We start from the raw sequence: 18,408 nt of genomic DNA, 5'->3' as shown, positions 1-18,408 counted from the left end.
ATTTAAATCTACCTAATTAGAGATCATAATTAAAATTATTTCCATATACAAGAGAGCAGGATAAATCTGAGCCCAATTTTTATAAATTAGAATTTAGGCAAGATACAGGAGGGTGCTAATGTATTTCTAGTGGATCCAAATATATTGTTGAATTTTTCTTGTTCATACCACATATTTCTACCTTTTATGGAAAATTAAATATAAGTAATATATGTGGGTTATTTTATGGTATCAATTGTTTTGTGTTCACAAAAACAGCAAAACCAGATTGCTGTTAATTCTCTTCCCTACTTCGCTCTGGTCACTAGGAAACCTGAAGATACATTTCTGTCCAAAGCCTAGATGATTTACAAACTGGTGGAATGCAGTGCTATATGCTAACCTTATCTGAAACTTTAATATGCCGTAACTTTATTCTCTGTTTTTCCACAGCTCTGTTTGAATCATACACATTTTCTGGCACTCTAATTTTCTTGCAGAATGAGGCAGGAGACAGACGGATAGTCTGGGAGAGGATTGTGGCAGACACTGACTTTGAAATATATCAAATCATATGGACTAATTTTCTAGAGAATTTCTAAACACTTTCATGATTATCCATAATTAATCAAACTCTAAAAAAATCAATTTCTAACTCCCCAAATACTCCGAATGTCTTAATCCTATTACAAAAAAACAAATAGATCTTCCTACCAGTAAACTCACATTCTCAATCTTACCTCTCTCCTCCTTACTCTACAATCCTACTCTCCTCCGTGTTTCTTCCTTGTTAGTCTTAAAATTTGGTGGTATTATACTTATTAAGTAGATGTCTCTCAGCAATATTTTGTACTGGTGTTTGCAGCAGTGGGTAACTTTTAGGAGGAATCTGAAGAAAAATCCTTTTGCTGCCTTCAAAATGAAAGGTTTTCAGAGTAAACTCATATAATGTAAAAATCCATTCGGTGTGTTTTATTGGTCTTAGATAAAATATCTTCCTCACCTTTTTTCCATTGAAAGCTAGTTCTTAATCATTTTGGCTTCCAGGAGTTGGCTATTGTTTTTTTATTTCACAAACTTAAAATGCACCGGCAGAATGTTTTCTTTGAGGATTAAATACTCTGGTCTATTCTAAATGTCATCTCTTAGCTTACAGAATAGTTTTGCAAATCAGATTCCATTTTTTCAGATATCTTATTAAATTATCAGTTTCCATGTGGCTTGTCTATTTCCTCTGCCATACTAATATTCACCACAGTGGATGAAATCTTATTGTTGGCTGTTACATGTCCTCTCTCCTGACCCTTCTCAAAGGGCCTCAATTTCCTGATCAGAGATTATCTAGACTTCCTTATATTACTCAGTCTTCACGGGATATGAATCCAAACTTTGCAGAAGATTTCTATCATATCCTTTTTCAATCCTCAAGATCCCCAAAGAGGCTGCATGTAACTGAAACTCTGACAATTAGCTTCCTTCTTCAGGGACTTTGCGTCTTGAATAGAGCAACAGAAGAGTAGAACAAACAGTCCATGTTACTAATTGCAGGGTGTTCCAGAGTGATAGTACAGCTATAGAGATCCTCTATGCCAACTTGACACTTTTTGTTCCAAGTTACTCTTCGGCCATCTCTCTGATTCTGTGACATCTTTATGTCCTATTATATTCACTTTCTGCTCAATATAGCTATTGGTTTCTGTTGTAAAACAAATAATGTTACATGGTATATTCATATAAGTTCTTTTCTACATGTGTCATCCTCTTGCAATGTTATATTTTACACATACCTGTTTTGCACTTGTCAATTTCAGTATCATCTTTGCTTTACTCTTATGCTGTAGTTGCATTTCCAAAAACTATTCTGAAAAATAATTCTAACTTACTGTTAGCATTGTCACTTTTTTTTTAAATAGAGGAAGGCTATTGTTAATTGTGGAAAATGTGAGAATAAATAAAATAAATTTGCTTCTTTTTTTGTGCATTCTGAATTTCCAAGAAAGAATATAGGATGTAGCTCTTCCCAAACTTATTTTTAGTATGTATACAAATACAGATTTGTTTTGCCATATCAAAAGAAACTAGTGGTCTTTAGAACATATTTTGGGTTATCATATTCTAGATGCTGCTATATTTGCTATCTCTAGTGAGAACTTTAGCTTATAATAGAGCAATACTACCTTTTAATTTATTTTTAATACTGATTCTTCCTATTTAATATTCATCTTATCTTCATCCTATGTGTGTAATTCTGTGCTTGTTTGAGTTTCTTATATAGAATTTGAAAATATTGAGCCTGAACTTTTTTTATGGTACTACAAAATTTTTAACTGAGCTACGAGGTTTCAAATGTTTGAACAGGTGCCTGTAATCAAAGTTTACCACAGGTACTTCATGTTTCTATTATTTTTTTGGTAGCTTAGACTTCTGCTGGCATTCTCAATTATTGTTCAGTGTTTCTAACTGTAACTTTCCTGAAAGAGGTATCACAAATCAGTGGTACTTCTCCTGCTTTTGCAATATAAATTTAGGAATCTTGAGCTGATATCAATGTGGGTTCTATCTACTTCTGATGGTGATTTGTTCTTAAAATACTCCTGAGCCTCAGTGATTAAATCAGAATGTTAAATTTTGGTGGTTTAAAAGTCCCTCTATGAGATACACAGAAAGATGAATTGTCCTAGACACCTTAGTAAATTGTCTGATCTACATAAAAAGTGTGTGGTATAGAACTTTACCAACTATTTAAAACCAAATTATTCATAATTTGCTATGTTGGTGTTCTATTAAATGAATGCTCATTTTACAAAATTTTGATATGAATACAAATAGTTCAAGAGCAGACATGGGGTAAAATAATTTTTCTGGATCACATTCCTAATGGCCAATTACCCTGAATGCATTCATCAAATGAAAATCAATTGTCAGGGACTAAGTAACTGAGAGAGACAGGCAGGTGATGATGTTAAAACAATCCAGTATTAATCACTTCTCATTTGCCAACACCACTTCAGAGAATATTCATTGAGTGATTACAGCAATATTATTCAAAATAAAAAGATACTGAAAACAATCTAACTGTCCAACATCTAGAAAACTATAAGGAAAAAAATGCTAAGAAGATGGGTCCCTGTAACTAAAATGAAAATGCACTCTACAGATACAAAAAAAAAAAAAGGAAAAAATCTCAGATAAATTTTTATCATAAAGATTAAAATACAGAAAACCTACATGTGATAAAAACATGTTTGTACAGTGATAAGGACAAAGCAGACTGAAAGAATAGTTATTTGCAGTGGAAGTGCTCTTTGTAGTCATTTGTTTACTAAAGTCAGCTATTAAAGATTTTAAAAATACTCTTACAAAGTCTTAGGCAAATTATTTTATCTATAGGCAAACTGTAATATCTGTGGGTATTATAATTATATATATATATAGTTAAGTATACACATATATAGAAACATATGTATATAAACTTAAAACACCATGAGTGAAAAAGTATCCGAATCAAACAGGATGTATATTTAGAATAAATACATATGTGTTTTTATTATCCTAATTGAACCCTCTATTATCCTAATTGAACCCAGATTTAAAAGGATGCAATTCTTATTTCCTCCAAATTGTCTCACCTCCACATAAATTATGGAAAAAGTTAAAACCAAGGTCATCTTAGTATATCATGTCCAAAGCAATAAGACCATCCTGGCATTGGATCAAGGACAAGTATTCTAAAAGCAAAAACTGTTAACTAAAATAATGTTAGTTAATTTCAAACACAACGTTTTTAAAATATAGGGTGTTGGGTTTTTTTTTTTTTTTTTTTTTTTTTTTTTTTTGGCTTAATCCTTAGAATACCCTAAACTGAACTGAACACATGAAGTTATCTGGTAGTGGAAAAACTGATAAAATGGAGGAAGAGGCATAACAGACCAGGAGATCACACTACCCTGGCTGAGAAGGTAACAGAGTTCACAATGAACAACATTTAACACTAAAACAGGACAGATACAGAGAAATATAGAAGTCATCTATATACTTTGAAAAGATCTAAGGTAGAATAAAATCGAAAAGAGAAGAAATGTAAGATTGTGAGGATTGTATGTTTGGATAAGAAAATACTTGAGAGACAGGAACAAAGTCAAGCAGTTTTTCTCATTAAACATTTATTGCTCTGCTTAAATCTGTTTGAAGGAGTATAGAAATACATGAAATACTGCACTGAGTAAGATCTACTCTTTCCCTAGCCAGAATGCTGAGGCAAACTCAAATCTGACTGACGTGCAACTGAAATACGTGATAGTTTTTCCATAATGACAGCATTTAACACTGTCAACATTAAAGATGAGGCCCATTCCAACAACTCTTAGTGGACACTTACGATATTCATAAAGTTGTCTAAAACCTTTCAAGAAAATAGCATCAGTGCCCTTTATGAGGATGATACAAAAATCCTTTCTTACTCTATCAATAAAAGGCAGTTAAATTAAAAATTCCTGCTTTGCTCCAAGCAGCAGATAATTAATGAAGCCTTGACCCAGGAAGAGCTCCAAAGCACTTGATACTGGGATGCTGATCTACAGGACTGTTTTCCTGGTAGCTAAGTGTCTCACCCCCTCAATTACATAAAAACTATAATTTTCATATCTTGCTTGCCATGCTTTATTCATTTAAAAAAGTTTTTATTAAGCTAACCTTGTATTAACAGTAAAATAATTCTTAAAAAAAGATTCATCCACAAGCCTGCCACTAAACTTCTTTAATTTGTCCTTAGACAAAATTTGTAGCTGTAATCACACCATATATAACATAATGGAGACAGTTTTTAAAGGCATTACTTAACATTCCCTGACAATATGTTCTGCCAAACTTTTCCAGCTTGCTCATTTAATTAGTACATATTATAAGAAACTCAGTGTAAGCTACAGCTTCACTGAAATATAAAAATTCCATAGATTCCTTCTAAATATATGTCACAAACGGCATATTTTACCAAAAATGTAGTTTAAGACACTTTATAATTCACATTTATATACTACTTTTCATCTTACCTCTTCTCCAGACAGATAGTAGGCTGAGAGTAGTCCACCAACAAAGCGTATATTTACTTCGAAGACAGAAATTTCAGCATTCTATATGAAGAAAAAAAGGTTCAAATGTGATGATAGTGCACAATTCAGAAAATCATTACTGTGATAAACAATACTAAATACCTAAATTGTATTCAAATCTTATGCTTGCCCAGAGAAGTTTATATATAGGAGGAAGCGTTCTCGCATTTAAAGGTATCAAATATCACTGTGCATTTTATGTATTGAAACATCACTAATGGACCCCCCCCAAATACATACAATCATTATACGACAATTTTTAAAAACAAAGGAAAAAACATACTTAAACGATACGGTTTGGCTCTGTGTCCCCACCCAAATCTCATCTTGTATCTCTCATAACTCACACATGTGGGATGGACCCAGTGGGAGATAACTGAATCAGGAAAAGGGATCCTTCCCATGCTGTTCTTGTGACAGTGAATAAGTCTCACGAGATCTGATGGTTTTAAATAGGGAGTTTCCCTGCACATGCTCTTTCTCTCTTTGCCTGCTGCCATCCATATAAGATGTGACTTGCTCCTTGCCTTCTGCCATGACTGTGAGGCCTCCCCAGCCATGTGAAACTGTAAGTCCATTAAACCTCTTTTTCTTCCCAGTTTCAGGTATGTCTTTATCAGCAGTGTGAAAATGGATTAATACAATAGATAAAAATAATTTTGACTCTTAAACAAAATTACAAAAATATTTGTAAAATAAAGTTTTTTCCTCTCTCTTCAACAGCAGATACAATATTTGATATTCTCTATTTGTGTAAACAGAATGGGGTCAGGGCCTTTTTTTTTTTTCTTTCTATTCTGCATTCTCCTTTATTTTATTAATTTGTCTGCCTTTTCTTCCTGAAAGGCCATTCAGCCTATATTTAGGCTGGTAGTTCAACATTAGTCTAGGAATCTTTTCATCATGACAGAGTAGCACAGCTGGAATGCAAATAGGATTTGAAGTCTGAGAACTTGGGTTCTAGTGCTAGTTCCCAACTTTTTGCCTGTGGCTTGGGATTATTGTTCTAATCCTGAGAAGATATTTCATCTTTGCATAAAGAACATGCTAATAATAATATATGCTATACCATGCTGAAAAAGCCTTTATTTATATTAATAATAGCTTGCTTTTATTATATACAATGTGCCAGGTACTGTGCTAATGTCTTTATATAGACTATCTCTTTCAGTCTTCACATTGACCTTATGAATTAATTACTATTCTTATGTCCATTTAAAAATGTTGAAACTGAAACCTATAGTGGATTTGAACTTGTGTACTGTGACTCTTGATTCAGGGCTCTGCTATTCTGACTTCTATACACCTCACATGATAATGCACCAAGTCTCTTTATTAATGATCATATAATTAGTAATTACTGTCTATATTTTATATTTGATTAGTAAATAGATCTGTTTTGCATTCTGTTACTAGATAAGTTAGAACAGCTAACCTGCTATTTAGATTATAAAGTACATTTCAAGCTTTAGTTAGCTTTTTTTTCACATTCATTGGGCATTCTGAGTAGTTGTTTATTTTTGCCTAACATCAAATGATTCAGTAATAATCATGGGACTAACAGCAATTTTTAATATATGGTGTCAATATCTGGCAGATAAACTTAGTCAAAATCATGAGATATTATTTCCTTTAAAAAGCATTTATTAAGAAACCACTATGTGCCAGACCCTGTCCTAGGTAATAGGGAAATGGCATTAAGGTCTTCAAACTCACTAGTCTACATCTTAGTGGGATAAAATATTTCCAGAAGAAAAGGAGATATGTATTCATTTTATTCTTACATGCTCTCTGTAGAAAGGTTTAAGGATCTAACAATTAAAGCCAAGTAATTGCTTAAGTTAAAAAATTTTAAAAAAAAGATCATAAAAAGGACAATTACGAAAACAAGTTAGGAGACAGAATTACTAGGTCAAAGTTAGGCAAAAACATCACAAAATAAGATTGGTGAGTGTGTTTAATTGTATTTTATAATTTGTAATGTGCACCTGATATAATCTGATTAAAAGTATTCTATATAGGTGTAATTTAACTTTGAGGTCTATCACTCTGAATGAGTTTTATATAAATATTGGCAAAGGCTTTAGTATTCTACAAAATTACTGATAAGGAAAAGGGAAGGTAATCCATACATTTAGTTTGGTTCACATGACTATATTTCTTATGTTTAAGAATAATAATGTCTAATAATAAAATCTAGTAAACTTTAAACCCTCAAATCATATTCCTCTCAATTTGTACTTGTGTTTTTCAGTTTTTAAACCTGGTAATAGTTCCCCATATTTCTGCCTATTGAATACTGTTAAGATGATCTTATATTCTTATTCTGGCTATGGGTCCTTTACATATGCATTTTCTCTAACTCTCGTGAAAATTTTGGATAATCAAGACCTTTATACAGACATCTGATAAAAATTACTGCAGGGTGGAGGTCTCTGAGTCATGTCAAATACCACCAGAAATGTATCTTCAGCTAGACATCAATCAACTATTGGATGCAGTTATTCAACCAGTTATTGATCCAATTATATATTCTGAAACCTAAATTCTATTATCTTGTACTGCGACAGATTGATAAATGACCCTTCAAGTTGTTATACTCAAGGTCACTTGCTATGGTTTTGGATTTCATGGATCTAACAGTCTGCCTAGTGAGCCTGTTTAAGAAGCAAATCTAGCTTGTTAGTTAATCCATGTGACTGCTATGTCCTTGTCTTTAATCAGTCTTGCTCTGGAATATCACATCACCACCATTAACAGTTCTCTAGTCACCATCTTCTCTGTTTGAAAACCAGAACCATATTTGAATTTCCCATATATAATTCTTTCTCTCTCCTTTTCAAAGTTAAGTTTAAATAATCTAGAAACCTTAATTTGAGGTATCTTTCAACATTCTAGGTTGTATTATGTTTTTAGGCCAAAAGATTGAAATTTAGACCCGTTAGTTCACTCTTTACAGATCTGTAGATGAAAAGGCCTAAGAGGATAAAAACTGTCCCAGCACACCAAATTGATTGGCTATCCTGGGGCAGCAGACTATAAACTGCTAGAAACAGAAAGACCTGGGATTGGAAGGATGGTTTGGAAGCTGTCTGAGTGTGAGATCCCAGATAACTCATTTATTCTGAGTCTTGATTTTTGTCATATGTAAAACAGGACAATGCATTCCTCCATGATTTAAAACACTGTACACAATAGCTGGCCCAAGTAACACACTCAATAGACAGTTGTTGCTGCTACCACTGTGCAGTAGGTTAGCCTAAATGAACTAAAACCTACCTTCCCAGGGTCACTGGAAAATCAGAAACTCTAGAATCATAATATTCATCTTCTTTGCCCTACATGAGGTCTTATTTCTCAAGGGCTTAAAAATCCTCTTTTGAAATATACAAGTTGACCAACTGTCTTTTGGGCTTGATATATTTTATATGATATCTAGATTTTCAAAAGTGAATTTCTACAACCTGAGGGTCTTAGGTCATTTCTATAAACTTCTGATTCTAATTTCCATTAAAGTGATATTAAATTTAAATGAATACATTCCTATTTAATATTCATGATGCTCTAAAAGTTTTCTACTGACTTACCCTAATGACAGAGAGGGTATTTGGAGCAGAAAGAGGACAGTAGGTAGACAAAGCAGCCTGTAATACTAAATCTTGTGAGATTTATCCTAACCATTAATGTGAATTTTGCAGTCTACTTGAGTTTGTTTTAAAATAAAATTAACACCCCTTTAAATCTTTAAGATTGCATTCCAGTATGCCCTGCATATTCCATGACGTCTAGTGCATAGTCTTATGTGAGTGGCAGTTTAAGAAGTAGATCCCATCTTTTATTTAAATTCCATGTACCTATTAATATCAACTGATAAGCAACTGGAGGTTGGAAATTTTTAGCTAAAGACTTACCGATAAAAAAAATTAGAATTGGAGAAATTGTTCTTTCATTTTGAATTACTTAGAGCAATGACCACTGAATCAAAGAACATACTAAACCAGATTCATCTATAAATTTAATAAAATATATGGTATGGCTAAATTTACACCTAAAATCAAGAGCTGAGTATTACAAATCATGAAAAAAATATGCCCCAGTACTAATCTCTATTATTGTCTTGGGTGTTTTAGATTGATAATTTCCATCTTAAATTTACCCCTTTTCTGTGTATTTTTGTCCACTCATTTACTATACATGTGTATGACATAAAGTAATAAAGACTGCTAACATTAAAAACAAAGAGTCTAATTTACAAATTATTTTGTATGCCTCCCTCCTCCAAGCCTAACATGCTCCATCTCTCTACAAAGAAAGGCTTCTTCCAAACCAACATATCATGAGATCATGGACGGAAGTATCTAACAACCCTATCTAGGCAATAGAGAAAATGAACACTTCAAAATGTGTTTCCAAATGAGTACCTGAAAGACCAAGCTCTTCCCACTAGATAAGACAGCATTTTAAACAACTCTGAAATTAGATTACATTTTTATAGGCAACTTATTCACCAAAATTAGCTCTAAGATGATGTATTTTAATAGATCTCAGTAAGTGAAATAACAGGCTCGACAATGAAAATCTGGAGCAGATTCAGTCAATTTCCTTTTACTTGAGGAACTATATAGAGATGTAAGCTTTCCCTGAAGAAAAGATAAATTGTTTCTTCGGATCTTCAAGCCTTATGTTTATTTAGAGTCATACTTGTATTAGAATTCTTCTTAATTATTATCTTATGGTTCCATACAGCATGACAGATCTGACTGATTGCATTAAATGGAAAAATATTTCTTGGAAAAGATCTTTTCAGAAATATTTAAATTCTACTCTGGGTGTATGATTTTCAGAGTGAACTCAAAGTGTAACAGTTTTTGTTTTTAAAAGGACAATTCTCTGATGCCCACAATCAAAGACTACTCTTTTGCTAGCTATTCCTCCAAACTCTGTATCAGCTTTCTACTTAGTGAATGATGAGCCTGGGGTACTTGGCTATTAATTATACATGAGAATCAAGCAAGTTTTAGTAACTGCCTACTACATACTAATGCAATAATTCTGTTTAATATCAACTATTTCACTACAATCCAATGTTAATAACAACTGCACCATTATTAACACATGATAATGATGCTTTAACTTAAACCAATGGCTATGTTAGAAGCAACATGAGATTTTTTTCAAAGCCATTGATTAAAGACTGGTAACTACCAATAAGCCTCGCTTATGTTTAGGCTTAGCATACACCTTTATTTATAAATAATACTTCAAAGTGTGTGCTGCATTAACACTTTGAGGTTAAAAGTATAAAACTTCTTTAAACAGATTAAAATTCAATATTTCACAGTGTAAGTTAATGTGTCACAGTGTGTCCTAGCAGCTTTTGGTTTCCTATTTAAGCAATGTGATAAATCTCTTAAGACTGCTAACAAAGTGCAAGTCTATGGGCTACAACTATATGCAAATAACTATCTTCTCTGTGTTAATAGATTGGTTTTACCATGCAGGTCCAGAGGCTCTCAAGCAGCAGCCCTAATTACCATCAGAGAGAACAGCATAGTATCCTCTTATAGCCAAAACTCAAATCATCATTCTTGGCAGGTATTCCCTAGCATTCAGATGGAACACAATCAGTAACTTCATTTAACAGGATAATTAATTTAGTTATCTGCACTCATCAGGATGTAATGCAGCTCCAAAACAGACCCTTCTCACGAGCAACACTAGGGCAAAAGTCACTTCTTTCATGCTCTATGGCATGGAACTCTGGACCTAAGCCAAGTACTCAGTCAAGCATTTGAGAAGATCCAAAGTTGCTTCTTGAAATCAACATATAGCCTACTGACAGGGAAGGGGGACCCTACAACTTTCTTTCTTGAAAGGTAGGAGGGCATTCCAACTGCATATGCAAACAATCTGGATCTTTACATTAAAGAAAAAAAAGTCACTGTTGCCACCAGTACTTCTGTTCTCCAAAACACAGGGTGTTCATCACAACTAAAGGCATGCTCCAGGTGCTTGCCGAAGATCACAGTTGCAGTGCATTGCTAGTTAGTGTCTAGAGCAAGATGATCATATATCCTTTGCCATTCTCAGGCCTCTGCCTCTCACACTGAGATATCACTTTACTGCAGTCTAGAAATATGGCTTTTAGGAAGATTTTAACACAGCTTTAGCTTTTACAGAGGGCTAATATAAGAAATTGCTATCTGGAGAAAAGTTCTACATATTCTGTAAAATTCATTACCGAATAAACTGTTCAATATTTCTCATGTGAGGTTCTAGGTAACCAATTTTTTTTTAAGTGCCAGTAAAAGAACACAACGGAAACTGGAAATGTCCAAATAGGAAACCCTTGATCATTTGTTCTTATGGGAAACCCTTGATCATTTTTCTTCTGCAACTGATGTTCCTGTTATCAGGGGCCACTACAAATCTGTTCTGGAAATAGGTTAGGCAGTAACAGGTAGACCAATTGACTTGAACTCCAGATCATCTCTAACTATATAAACATATGACACAATACAGCTACCCTTGCAACTGAGCTCATCTTCCAGCTGAGTATAGCATAGGCTCTCAGGAAGTAGGACAAGATGGCTTAACTTCTCATTCATTTAACAAACATTTATCAAATCTCTATTGAACTATAAACTCTAACGAGTACTCCAATATTAAGATTACATGCCTGGCCGGGCGCGGTGGCTCAAGCCTGTAATCCCAGCACTTTGGGAGGCCGAGGCGGGTGGATCACGAGGTCGAGAGATCGAGATCATCCTGGTCAACATTGTGAAACCCCGTCTCTATTAATACAAAAAAATTAGCTGGGCACGGTGGCGCGTGCCTGTAATCCCAGCTACTCAGGAGGCTGAGGCAGGAGAATTGCCTGAACCCAGGAGGCGGAGGTTGCGGTGAGCCGAGATCACGCCATTGCACTCCAGCCTGGGTAACAAGAGCGAGACTCCGTCTCAAAAAAAAAAAAAAAAAAAAAGATTACATGCCTAACCTCCGAGGACTCAAATTTTCTGGCTGCCTATATATTTCTCAATTCTTTGTATTTCTTCTCCAATTAAAAAAACACAGGGTCATTGAGTTAGGAAGACTGTGTTGAAACCACAGATCTTGCTGTATAATTTGGGAGAGACTAATTAATCACCTATTCATCTATAAACATAGGGAAAAATACCAGTTACTACTCTGTATGGTTGTCACAAAGATTAAACAAGATAACCATGAAAAAAATCACCTATCATAATACCTGCTATGCATCACATTTTACTAAATAGTAGTTTCTTTTTTTTTTTAAATAGAGATGGGGCCTTACTATGATGCCCTGTCTGGTGTTGAACTCCTGGGCTCAAGCAATCCACTCACCTGGGCCTCCCAAAGTGCTGAGATTACAGGTGTGAGCCACCACGCCTGGCCAAATAGTAGTTTCCTCTTTCATTTCTTCTCTCCTGAGATATCATGGCTCTAGCTAGGGTTCTCTGACTACTTTCCTGTTAGACTAGAAGCTTCCTAAGGGTAAATGCTGATCCTTATAAGATACTTAGTAAATAAAACATAAGTGAATGAAGAGTGGCTAAGAATTAGTTTTAGATTCTTTGTCCTAAGATTACTTTGAATTAAAATCAGAAAACTTTTTCATGGAGTCAACACTTAGGGTTTTCTGCCAACATCTATGTGCCTTTAGATACTTGAACTGAACACAAGTTCCTTCTGCGAAGTCCTTGCTCCTTACTCCCCAGATTATCCTAGTGACTTATTTCAAGCCAGTTGTTAAAGTCATTTGAACTTTGTGCTACCAATTATGCAAAATGAATCAACTTCCTATGCCCCAATGAAAAGAAAATGAGTTTTAGTTAATTACAGTATAAACCAATAGAAAACATTTCCTTTATACTTTTCAGTGATATAGACTAAATATTTCACATTAGCAAATTTATTCTTGACTGTAAAATTTGTTTACACTTAGGAGCACCATAGGATAGACCGATGCTCAACAACAGTCTTTGTTTCATTTTTATTTTCCCTCTGCAATAAATTTAGATGCATTAACTTTTTTTTACAATACCCTTACACTGTCAATTAGAATACCTCCTCAGGAAAAAGTGTTAACTTAAATATAAGTAATAATATTTATAAACTAGAATGATACTACATGTTATTTAGTATAATTTTTCTTTTGTTGCTAAGGTCTTTTCAGTTTCTCCTTTCTTCATATAAATGGGAAGAATTTCTCAATGTTTTTGAAGAAAAATCCTGTAATTTAAAAAAATGATCATTTGGATTTCTGAATAGAAGGGTAAATATAAGACAAATTCTCATGTGACATATTAAAACTAACTAGAATATAGTAAGCTGAAAAACTTCATAACACAGTGATTAGAAAAGTGAATCAATACACCTTTCCTGAATGTTACTATTTTTAATATGGGAAACATTATTGTTTGGATACTGTTGACAACATGGGAAAACATGATAATTCCCAAAGAGAGACCTGCAACAAATACTTTTCAAGACTTCTTATATTAAGAAAATAATATAATAAAGATATTTGAGAAATGTGGCTATAATTTTTTGAAATATATATATTTAATTTTACGAATACATAATAGTTGTACATATTTTAGAAGTATATTTTAAAATTGTATCTTGAAAGGTATAGCCTAAAACTATCATTAACAGGCCTAAAATATATATTCAAAAGTCTGCATACTAATTGAATAAAATTTTATTTAAATATAAAAATTTAAATAAACAAAGAAAACTTCAGAGTTCTGTATCTTAGCAATAACTCAATGTTAGTCTAATCTCTTCATCTTCTAAGTAAGGAAATCCAGTAAGTTCTTTTTCTCTTCTACATAGTCTGATATCTATCCCCTATTAGATTCATCTTTCCTTCTCACAGGTCTCCAGGACCCATGGAACACATTCCAGGCACTCTGTTGGTGGTCTGAGGACAGCTAACTACCTTCTGTTACAGTAACATCCTTTCTGTTATCTTTGTATTTAGTAATTTTAAATAAAACTGCTGCTCATCCTCCACCAACCCCAACCCCTGGCCCCAAGTTCAGAGCTCCTCAGACTACCACAGGTCACACAGGCTTTGAAAGTAAAAACTGCTGTTACATTTGAGGAGGCTTGGCGCAGCAATGCTATATTTATCAGATGGACCACCCAAACATTCAGTAAGAAACTTGGACACTATTGATAAGTCAAGTGTTATTAAAGTTTACTTTCCAGTTTTCCATCATTAGGTTTGGAGCAATTTAGCTATTATTTCCCTACCCTTTCTTGAAGATAGAGATATCAATCAGTCTCATATATAGCTAATGATAAGCCTGCAGGTTTTTGAAGGTAAGTAGCTGAATTTATTTATAATAACAAGGTCGAACAGAAGTATTATTATTATTATTATTATTATTATTATTTTTGAGATGGAGTCTTGCTCTGCTGCCCAGGCTGGCGTGCAGCAGCGTGATCATGACTCACGGCAACATCGGCCTCCTGGGTTCAAGTGATTCTCCTGCCTCAGCCTCCTGAGTAGCTGGGATCATAGGCGTGCACCACTATGCCCAGCTAATTTTTGTATTTTTAGTAGAGACGTATTTTTAGTGACTCTCCTGCCTCAGGCTCATGAGTAGCTGAGATTACAGGCTTGCACCACCCCACCCAGAGAATTTTTTTTTTATTTTCACCGTGTTGCCTAGGCTGGTCTTGAACTCCTGACCTCATGATCTGCCTGTCTCAGCCTCACAAAGTGCTAGGATTACAGGCATAACCCACCACACCCGGCCAACAGAAGTATTATTATTAAGGGAGCAAGCCTCCAAAATGAAACAGTTTTTTTCCATTGTTTTATTTTTCATATTTAGCTCTATCAATAATACCAGCACTACCACAGATCATTCTAATCAAACAGCTCCATAACCTTGAGCAAATCACTAGCTCCTTATGCCTGTTCTCTTATATTTGAAATAGAAGGGTTTAACACATTGATTCCCCAAGGTCCCTTAATATTGATTGGAATTTTGTCTCCTTTATATTCTAGATTCAATTATTAGGCAAATTAAACACAGACTCATCTGCCGTCTTTAAAGTCTCCCGAATGAAGTATATATAGCAGTTAATTAGGGGAGTAGAAACAAAATATTAAACTTTTAATTTATGTAAGTTTTTAATTGAAATACATGGGGGAAAGACTTAGCTTTACTGATCCTTGATATTCTTCCTACCACTGGTGTCCTCACTTGGTCTCTGAGAGAACAAGAGTGCCCAAAGCAGAAGTAACAGCAGGGAAATTCTCTCTGTCCACTTTTAACATACAGCATGTTACTTGTGCATGATGATTGGGATTTACAGATATTATCAAATGCTTACCCAAGACAAGAGGCTTACGAGAATTTCTGCAAAGTGGTCTCAGATTAGAAATACCGATAATGCACACTTAAGTGAATGACTAAAAAATTCTATGGCCTACATGCTTTTTAGAATAAGTTCTGGGTCAATATCATTATAAAGTAAAATAATGACTATCAAATAAGAGCTGATAAGAAGTAGTCCTCCCCAGTCGAAGGGATCAAGAAGTATTAGAAGTATTCATTAATTCTGATTCTTTCCCTCAGTGTACAATGGGCCTCGAAATATTTGCTAAGAATGACAGCATATATACAGAATGTTTTAAAAATAACATATATAATCAATTTGTTTTTACTAAGAGGTATATAAAACCAACAAAATTTGAAGCCTTCTTCATGGGAAAATGAATGCTGCTGCTGCTGCTGCTGGATATGTCATGATGCAGTATAAAAGCATAAGCACTGGAGCCCCACAGACCTACATTAGAATTATAGCTCTTGATATACAACCAGCTGTGTAGTCTGGAGTAAGCCTCTGAGGTTCAGATGTTTAATCTATAAAGGTGTGCAAGTAACGCCCATCTCAGAGTTGCTGTGGGACTTGAACAAGAATACTAGGCACATGTAGGTCTCAACAAATACTAATTCCTTTTCTCTTACCTTTAATTTGCCAAAAAACAAAGACACAAATTTGTGTAGTAAGCGAGGACAATTTCAGAATGTAGTATATGATAATAATATTCTTACTATCTAAAGTTGCATTATTTTTGTTAGAATACATTACAATACAATACAATAATAGGCCCCACTACAGAATTTATCCACATTAATTGGAATTTAAGGACTGAATTAGAAACTCTTATTTAACTTACCACATTAAAATCTAAATTTTCTTCAATCCATGATTTTGCTTCTTCAAATTCATTTTTCATTTCCATAATAAAAAGTGTATCCAGGGCATCTACTATAGTTGCTCCTTTGATGTTACCTGAAAATATCAGAAAAATATTTGATAAAATACTTTGGATAGATAAAATAAACGTAAATTGACCATATCTAGAAAAGGGAGAGGGTAACACTGGATTTATTAATAAGCAGTAATATTAAACATAGTCTAAAATTCTTTCAGTGATAGAATATATAAAATGACACCAAACCAAACTAAAAATTACCACAGGCTATCAACTGATATACTAATCTTTGAAGCTTCTTCTGAGTTATAAAAAATAAATGTCTTAGAAATTTTTCTGAGAAATTTCATTTGTGATTACATTCTCTAGCAGGAAAAGAATAGGCCTAAAACCAAGGAGCAACAGACTTATTAAGGCTAATGTAATTACATCAGTGTACCTGTGCAAAACTTTAACTAGATCTAAAATTGTTTAGTGAGAGTTCTAACAAGACATTACTCCAAAATGAAATTTCACCCCCTGTATAAACTCTGACTTATGCTAACTGCCCTCCATCCCCTAAAGTTCTGATCTCTGTGGTTTATTTCCTCTGAATTCCAATGACACGGAGACTTCACGTTGCCTTCGCATTCATCACCTGCTACCTTGTATTAAAATTACATGTGGACATCTTTTACTGTCTATAAACTTTTTTTTTTCGAGACGGAGTCTTGCTCTGTCACATAGGCTGGAATGCAGTGGTGCAATCTCAGCTCACTGCAACCTCTACCTCCTGGGTTCAAGCGATTCTCCTGCCTCAGCCTCCTGAGTAGCTGGGATTACAGGCGCACACTCCCGTGCCCAGCTAATTTTTTTGTATTTTTAGTAGAGAAAGGTTTCTCCATGTTGGTCAGGCTGGTCTCAAACTCCTGACCTCGTGATCCACCCGCCTCAGCCTCCCAAAGTGCTGAGATTACAGGCATGAGCCACTGCGTCTGCCCACTTTTTTTTTTTTTTTTTTTGAGACAGGGTCTTGTTCTGTCCCCCAGGCTGGAGTGCAGTGGCACAATCATAGCTCACTGCAGCCCCAAACTCCTGGGCACAAGTGATCCTCCTGCCTCAGCCTCCTGAGTAGCTGGGACTACAGGTGTGTGCCACGTCTGGCTAATTTTTAAAATTTTTTTGTAGGGATGAGTCTTGCTATGTTGCTCAGGCTGGTCTCAAACTCCTGGCCTCAAGCAACCACCTGCCCCCATTAGCAGTACTTCCAAAGTACTGGAATTAGAGGCATGAGCCAAGCACTCAGCCTATACACTTAGAACAAACAAGTCATGTCTTATTTATCTCCAGATTCCTTATGGTGTCCTGTGCAATTGTGACAATGATGCTCAATTGTAATTGAGTAATTTAGCTTCACAAAACACAATTTAAAATGTTTTTCTTTGTGCTTTCTTCCAGTCTCAAGATGTAACCTTGAAACAACTTTAGAAACCTTTTCCTTAGTCTTAAAATATGCCCTTGAAACATGCTTTGAAACTTCACTCCCTTCCCTTTCTCATTATGCACTTCTTTACCCCATGCGCATTTACGTAACTGTATATGTAGATCTAATTATATGCTTACTTCGAGATTCCAGGGGCTAATCTTGAGACTGATCAAGCATGGAGACCCAGCTGTAAAATTTCAGAGACTACCTCAAGGCAGTTAAGTCAGCAGCCCAGCTATTGTTGTTATGACGCCAGCCCACACTCCGGGTGGACCATGGCTAGAGATAGCCACCAGAACAAGACGTGCAGACGTTATACTCAGGCACCCTTCCCACATGCCTCCCAGTCCAAGTTCCATTTTTAAGACCCTCTTCCTAGGCCAAAGTTTGAAGCAGTTTCTGGAGGAGTAAGCCAGCCACTGCTAGCTTTAGAAATAAAAGTCACTTTCCTTTCTATGCACTTCATCCCTGTTATGGGCTATGCAAGTGGCAAGCAGCCGAGCGTCCACTCAGGTACACAATGAATGGCTGCTGGAAGACTGGGCACTACACCTCCTATACATAATTAGTATTCTGGACAATTGAAGACTAAA

The 18,408-nt window shown here is 34.8% G+C and overlaps 1 protein-coding gene across 1 annotated transcript in view; it reads right to left on the bottom strand.

Moving 5' to 3' along the window:
• Positions 1–18,408, bottom strand: part of MAN1A1 (mannosidase alpha class 1A member 1) — a 178,272-nt gene that overhangs the window by 106,191 nt on the left and 53,673 nt on the right. Inside the window, exons 4-5 of the mRNA XM_012450064.2 lie at positions 16,312–16,427; positions 5,028–5,108 (exon numbers count right to left, since the gene is read on the bottom strand). Of these exons, the coding sequence (XP_012305487.1) occupies positions 5,028–5,108; positions 16,312–16,427 (197 nt within the window). The remainder of the gene's footprint in view (positions 1–5,027; positions 5,109–16,311; positions 16,428–18,408) is intronic.

This window comes from Aotus nancymaae, unplaced genomic scaffold (assembly GCF_030222135.1).
Source record: "Aotus nancymaae isolate 86718 unplaced genomic scaffold, 86718_ANA_hifiasm-v0.15.2.pri h1tg000040l, whole genome shotgun sequence".
NCBI classification, from domain to species: Eukaryota; Metazoa; Chordata; class Mammalia; order Primates; family Aotidae; genus Aotus; species Aotus nancymaae.
This window is presented reverse-complemented; position numbering and strand designations above follow the sequence as displayed.